General features: G+C 52.0%; 1 protein-coding gene across 1 annotated transcript in view; it reads left to right on the forward strand.

The window, feature by feature from the left end:
- Positions 1–3,672: 3,672 nt before the first annotated feature.
- The window catches only part of LOC130103401 (balbiani ring protein 3-like), a 5,384-nt gene continuing 1,556 nt past the window's right edge, over positions 3,673–7,500 (forward strand). Inside the window, exons 1-3 of the mRNA XM_056269647.1 lie at positions 3,673–3,693; positions 4,011–7,324; positions 7,370–7,500. The exon at positions 7,370–7,500 is cut by the window's right edge and continues 1,556 nt beyond it. Of these exons, the coding sequence (XP_056125622.1) occupies positions 3,673–3,693; positions 4,011–7,324; positions 7,370–7,500 (3,466 nt within the window). The remainder of the gene's footprint in view (positions 3,694–4,010; positions 7,325–7,369) is intronic.

A 7,500-nucleotide genomic window follows, 5' to 3' on the forward strand; every position in this document is an offset into this window, starting at 1 on the left:
AACCTAAGGACGCTTAACCCTCTGGGGACCAGGGTGTTTTTGGGGCCCTTGGGATGTTTTGACATGCACTGACATTTGTGCTTTTTTCAGTTATTTATAAACATGTTAATGGCAAAGGTGTAAATTCACTCTATATAGCACAAACGGGACTACCATGATAAGTGAGCAACATGTATGTACATGTTTGTATTTTTAAGAGAATAATGTTTATGCGTGGTTATTGAAAAAAAATAAAAATGAAAGTTGCTGAAAATAGACCACAAAACACATATTGATTATTTCTTCACAATACTTTTGAAAATTGTATCACATAGTCTAGAATATTTGCTCCAAAACTATGTGAGAATCATCCTGACTACTCATTCAGATAAGTCAATAAAGTCTTTTACATTTTTAATGACGTGTTTTGTTTGAGATGCAGAGATTTGTACGTCAGGAGGAGGATTTTATATTTGATCCGAGACTTAACTGGCAGCCAGTGAAGCTTCTTCAGGATGGGAGTGATGTGAAGTCCAAGCTTTGTGTGAGTGAGCATCCTAGCCGCAGAGTACATACTGGAGTCTGTCAGTAGCCTTGCTGGGCAGGCCGAACAGGACACCGTTACAGTAGTCAAGTCTGGAGGTGATGAAGGAGTGAATGAGGGTCTCGGCTATAGAGTTGGAGAGACACTGTCGGAGTCTGGAGATGTTCTTAACATGGTAAAAGGCAGTTTTAATAGTGTTTTTGATGTGTTGTTGGAAGGAGAGAGTGGAGTCCATGATGACGCCCAGGTTGCGTACTTGAGGAGATGCAGAGATTGAGCAGCCATCCACATCCAGTATAATGTCATCAACATTTTTAAGAAGTGACAGCGGGGCAAACACCATGAGTTCTGTTTTGTCTTTGTTGAGTTTGAGAAGGTTTCTGTCCAGCCAGTTCTTTATGTCCTTCAGGCAGTTGATAGGCGGCACTGGTGGAAGGGGAGTAGAAGGCTTAGTACTGATGTAGAGCTGGGTGTCGTCAGCGTAGCAGTGGAAGTGTAATCCATGTTTTCTGGATGATCATTTCCAAGAGGTAGCATGTAGATATTAAACAGCAGTGGGCCAAGCACCGATCCTTGTGGTATGCCGTGTAAGACTGGCGCCAGTTCAGAGCAAATGCCCTTAAGGGTGGTGTATTGTTGCCTGTTGGTGAGATAGGATTTAAACCAGGAATACACAGTACCAGCGAGGCCAATAAGTTCGGAGAGGCGAGTGAGAAGAATGGAGTGGGAGACTGTATCGAAGGCTGCAGAGAGGTCTAGAAGAATTAAGATGCTGACATGGCCTGAGTCAGCTGCCATGAGAAGCTCATTTGTGATTTTGATGAGGGCAGTTTCTGTGCTATGATGTGTTCTGAAACCAGATTGAAATGGCTTGTAGAGGTTGTGCTGTAGCATATGATGGTTGAGTTGGGAAGCCACAGCTCTTTCCAACTTGCATATGAAAGGTAAGTTGGAGATTGGGCAGTAGTGGTTTGGGTCATCTTGGTTCAGGCCTGATTTTTTAAGTGTAGGGATCACCGCAGCAGTTTTAAAGCTGGTGGGGACCACCCCAGAAGACAGAGAGGTGTTGACCTTGACCAAGGCAGTCGGCATTGGATCCTGTTTACTGGTCGTGGCTTTTGCTTTTGACACGTTTAAAGCACAGACTGGATGTAACCTAGATGTGCTGTGTATGACAGAAACCTGGCTAAAACCAGACGATTACATTACTTTAAATGAGTCCACCCCACAAGATTACAGTTATAAACATGAACCTTGTCTGAAAGGCAAAGGGGGAGGTGTTGCGGTAATTTATAGTAATATCTTAAAAATTACTGAGAAGTCTAGTTTCAAATATAATTATTTTAAAGTGTTGGTGCTTAATGTAACAATATAAACTGTAAATGATGAATCGCATTTGAGATTTGTGCTGGCTACTGTATACAGGGCACCAGGGCACCATACAGACTTAATCAAAGAATTTGCTGACTTTCTATCAGAGTTAGTACTGGCTGCAGATAAAGTCCTAATTGTTGGTGATTTTAATATTAATGTAGATAACGAAAAATATGCATTGGGATTGGCCTTTAAAGACATTCTTAACTCTATTGGAGTTAGATAACACGTGTCAGGACGTACTCATTGTCGTAATCATACTCTAGATCTAATACTATCACATGGAATAGATGTTGATACCGTTGAATTTCTGCAGCAGAGCGATGACATCTTAGATCATTATCTAGTCTCGTGTATACTTCATTTAGCCAAGGCTGCTAAGCCAACTCCGTGTTATAAATATGTTAGACCTATCACTTCTGCCACTAAAGATTGCTTTATCAATAATCTTCCTGATCAGTTTCATCATCTCAGCATCCCAGATAGCTTAGAAGAACTCGATATTGCGACAGAAACTTTTAACTCTCTCTTGCTTCAACGCCAGAAGTTTCCAAGCAGCACAACATGATGTTTTATTAACAAAGTTCGGGAGGAGCACGTTCGGTTAATTAACATGACTGGAGAGCACTCAGCAATCAATGATAAGAGGTGTATATATAGATTCAGCAATCTCACCTCACTCCATTGATAATTTAGCAGCATCCCTCCAGCGCCCCTTCTCCACACTTCCAGTCCTAAACACTTACATAGGGGGAGTACTCTGGGTTCGGGCCAAACTCCCCCCGGACAGCACGCCAAATACGCATTAAATCTTATCCACTCTAATTATATGTAAGTGTGAACTCGTGAAAGTAATGACTTTATGACCTTCTTAACTTACAAGATTGATAATATCAGGGAGAAAATTATAACTTTGCAACCGTCTACTACAGTATCGCATCAGGCAGTGCGTTGTAGTCTTTTAGTGTAATCTCGAATCTGCCTTTTCTGTCAAAGATATTAGAAAAAGCAGTATCCTCACAACTGTGTTCTTTTCTAGAAAGAAAGGATATCTGCGAGGATTTCCAGTCCGGATTTAGACCGTACCATAGTACTGAGACAGCTCTCATCAGAGTCACAAATGATTTGCTCTTACCATCCGATCGTGGTTGTATCTCTCTATTAGTGTTACTCGATCTTAGTGCTGCATTTGATACCGTCGACCACAACATTCAATATTTTCTCATTTTTCTCAGTTATTTCGCTTTATTTCCAGATTCAATCATTGGCTCATCTGACACAGTAGAGCACGTTCACACATGCGCACTCTTCAGAAACGGGGCTTTAAATCTCTTTAAGACGTAAATGACATTTGTATGTATTCTGAATAATAGACCCATGTTTAACTGAATGTCAGCTTGCTTATTTTGCTCAGATCAGGATTTATTGAGTCCACATGTCATGCAATCTAGAAACTCTGCTTCTAACCGCAGCTCGAGATCTGTGGCTCAAACACACAACACACAAAAGCGATGCTGTTTGCGAATGTTTGTTGGAATGATGGTTTCCGGGAACACGACTCGTTGAACTGCTGATAACGACGGAACTTGCTATTATAGTTGGCTAACGATGCTTTGGGGAAACACACCCCAGTTTGTGTGTCAGTGCAGGAGTCGTGATGAGGGCGATCGGATCGCGTGTCAGTGCAGGAGTCGTGATTCGGGCGATTCGGATCGCGTGTCAGTGCAGGAGTCGTGATGAGGGCGATCGGATCGCGTGTCAGTGCAGGAGTCGTGATGAGGGAGATCGGATCGCATGTCAGTGCAGGAGTCGTGATGAGGGCGATCGGATCGCGTGTCAGTGCAGGAGTCGTGAGGAGGGCGATCGGATCGCGTGTCAGTGCAGGAGTCGTGATGAGGGCGATCGGATCGCGTGTCAGTGAAGGAGTCGTGATGAGGGCGATCGGATCGCGTGTCAGTGCAGGAGTCGTGATGAGGGCGATCGGATCGCGTGTCAGTGCAGGAGTCGTGATGAGGGCGATCGGATCGCGTGTCAGTGCAGGAGTCGTGATGAGGGCGATCGGATCGCGTGTCAGTGAAGGAGTCGTGATGAGGGAGATCGGATCGCGTGTCAGTGCAGGAGTCGTGATGAGGGCGATCGGATCGCGTGTCAGTGCAGGAGTCGTGATGAGGGCGATCGGATCGCGTGTCAGTGCAGGAGTCGTGAGGAGGACGATCGGATCGCGTGTCAGTGCAGGAGTCGTGAGGAGGGCGATCGGATCGCGTGTCAGTGCAGGAGTCGTGAGGAGGACGATCGGATCGAGTGTCAGTGCAGGAGTCGTGATGAGGCCGATCGGATCGCGTGTCAGTGCAGGAGTCGTGATGAGGGCGATCGGATCGCGTGTCAGTGCAGGAGTCGTGATGAGGGCGATCGGATCGCGTGTCAGTGCAGGAGTCGTGATGAGGGAGATCGGATCGCGTGTCAGTGCAGGAGTCGTGAGGAGGACGATCGGATCGCGTGTCAGTGCAGGAGTCGTGAGGAGGGCGATCGGATCGCGTGTCAGTGCAGGAGTCGTGAGGAGGACGATCGGATCGCGTGTCAGTGCAGGAGTCGTGAGGAGGACGATCGGATCGCGTGTCAGTGCAGGAGTCGTGAGGAGGACGATCGGATCGCGTGTCAGTGCAGGAGTCGTGAGGAGGACGATCGGATCGCGTGTCAGTGCAGGAGTCGTGATGAGGGAGATCGGATCGCGTGTCAGTGCAGGAGTCGTGATGAGGGAGATCGGATCGCGTGTCAGTGCAGGAGTCGTGAGGAGGACGATCGGATCGCGTGTCAGTGCAGGAGTCGTGAGGAGGGCGATCGGATCGCGTGTCAGTGCAGGAGTCGTGAGGAGGACGATCGGATCGCGTGTCAGTGCAGGAGTCGTGAGGAGGACGATCGGATCGCGTGTCAGTGCAGGAGTCGTGAGGAGGACGATCGGATCGCGTGTCAGTGCAGGAGTCGTGAGGAGGACGATCGGATCGCGTGTCAGTGCAGGAGTCGTGAGGAGGGCGATCGGATCGCGTGTCAGTGCAGGATTCGTGATGAGGGCGATCGGATCGCGTGTCAGTGCAGGAGTCGTGAGGAGGACGATCGGATCGCGTGTCAGTGCAGGAGTCGTGAGGAGGACGATCGGATCGCGTGTCAGTGCAGGATTCGTGATGAGGGCGATCGGATCGCGTGTCAGTGCAGGAGTCGTGATGAGGGCGATCGGATCGCGTGTCAGTGCAGGAGTCGTGATGAGGGCGATCGGATCGCGTGTCAGTGCAGGAGTCGTGATGAGGGCGATCGGATCGCGTGTCAGTGCAGGAGTCGTGATGAGGGCGATCGGATCGCGTGTCAGTGCAGGAGTCGTGAGGAGGGCGATCGGATCGCGTGTCAGTGCAGGAGTCGTGATGAGGGAGATCGGATCGCGTGTCAGTGCAGGAGTCATGATGAGGGCGATCGGATCGCGTGTCAGTGCAGGAGTCGTGAGGAGGGCGATCGGATCGCGTGTCAGTGCAGGAGTCGTGAGGAGGGCGATCGGATCGCGTGTCAGTGCAGGAGTCGTGATGAGGGCGATCGGATCGCGTGTCAGTGCAGGAGTCGTGATGAGGGCGATCGGATCGCGTGTCAGTGCAGGAGTCGTGATGAGGGCGATCGGATCGCGTGTCAGTGCAGGAGTCGTGATGAGGGCGATCGGATCGCGTGTCAGTGCAGGAGTCGTGATGAGGGCGATCGGATCGCGTTTCAGTGCAGGAGTCGTGATGAGGGCGATCGGATCGCGTGTCAGTGCAGGAGTCGTGATGAGGGCGATCGGATCGCGTGTCAGTGCAGGAGTCGTGAGGAGGGCGATCGGATCGCGTGTCAGTGCAGGAGTCGTGATGAGGGCGATCGGATCGCGTGTCAGTGCAGGAGTCGTGATGAGGACGATCGGATCGCGTGTCAGTGCAGGAGTCGTGATGAGGGCGATCGGATCGCGTGTCAGTGCAGGAGTCGTGATGAGGGCGATCGGATCGCGTGTCAGTGCAGGAGTCGTGAGGAGGGTGATCGGATCGCGTGTCAGTGCAGGAGTCGTGAGGAGGGAGATCGGATCGCGTGTCAGTGCAGGAGTCGTGAGGAGGGCGATCGGATCGCGTGTCAGTGCAGGAGTCGTGAGGAGGGCGATCGGATCGCGTGTCAGTGCAGGAGTCGTGAGGAGGGCGATCGGATCGCGTGTCAGTGCAGGAGTCGTGAGGAGGGCGATCGGATCGCGTGTCAGTGCAGGAGTCGTGATGAGGGCGATCGGATCGCGTGTCAGTGCAGGAGTCGTGATGAGGGCGATCGGATCGCGTGTCAGTGCAGGAGTCGTGATGAGGGCGATCGGATCGCGTGTCAGTGCAGGAGTCGTGATGAGGGCGATCGGATCGCGTGTCAGTGCAGGAGTCGTGATGAGGGCGATCGGATCGCGTGTCAGTGCAGGAGTCGTGATGAGGGCGATCGGATCGCGTTTCAGTGCAGGAGTCGTGATGAGGGCGATCGGATCGCGTGTCAGTGCAGGAGTCGTGATGAGGGCGATCGGATCGCGTGTCAGTGCAGGAGTCGTGATGAGGGCGATCGGATCGCGTGTCAGTGCAGGAGTCGTGAGGAGGGCGATCGGATCGCGTGTCAGTGCAGGAGTCGTGAGGAGGGAGATCGGATCGCGTGTCAGTGCAGGAGTCGTGAGGAGGGCGATCGGATCGCGTGTCAGTGCAGGAGTCGTGAGGAGGGCGATCGGATCGCGTGTCAGTGCAGGAGTCGTGATGAGGGCGATCGGATCGCGTGTCAGTGCAGGAGTCGTGATGAGGGCGATCGGATCGCGTGTCAGTGCAGGAGTCGTGATGAGGGCGATCGGATCGCGTGTCAGTGCAGGAGTCGTGATGAGGGCGATCGGATCGCGTGTCAGTGCAGGAGTCGTGATGAGGGCGATCGGATCGCGTGTCAGTGCAGGAGTCGTGATGAGGGCGATCGGATCGCGTGTCAGTGCAGGAGTCGTGATGAGGGCGATCGGATCGCGTGTCAGTGCAGGAGTCGTGATGAGGGCGATCGGATCGCGTGTCAGTGCAGGAGTCGTGAGGAGGGCGATCGGATCGCGTGTCAGTGCAGGGGTCGTGATGAGGGAGATCGGATCGCGTGTCAGTGCAGGAGTCGTGATGAGGGCGATCGGATCGCGTGTCAGTGCAGGAGTCGTGATGAGGGCGATCGGATCGCGTGTCAGTGCAGGAGTCGTGATGAGGGCGATCGGATCGCGTGTCAGTGCAGGAGTCGTGATGAGGGAGATCGGATTGCGTGTCAGTGCAGGAGTCGTGATGAGGGCGATCGGATCGCGTGTCAGTGCAGGAGTCGTGAGGAGGGCGATCGGATCGCGTGTCAGTGCAGGAGTCGTGATGAGGGCGATCGGATCGCGTGTCAGTGAAGGAGTCGTGATGAGGGCGATCGGATCGCGTGTCAGTGCAGGAGTCGTGAGGAGGACGATCGGATCGCGTGTCAGTGCAGGAGTCGTGAGGAGGACGATCGGATCACGTGTCAGTGCAGGAGTCGTGATGAGGGCGATCGGATCGCGTGTCAGTGCAGGAGTCGTGAGGAGG

Source organism: Rhinichthys klamathensis, unplaced genomic scaffold (assembly GCF_029890125.1).
Source record: "Rhinichthys klamathensis goyatoka isolate OS25496 unplaced genomic scaffold, OSU_Roscu_1.1 h1tg000287l_1, whole genome shotgun sequence".
In the NCBI taxonomy this organism is placed as follows: domain Eukaryota; kingdom Metazoa; phylum Chordata; class Actinopteri; order Cypriniformes; family Leuciscidae; genus Rhinichthys; species Rhinichthys klamathensis.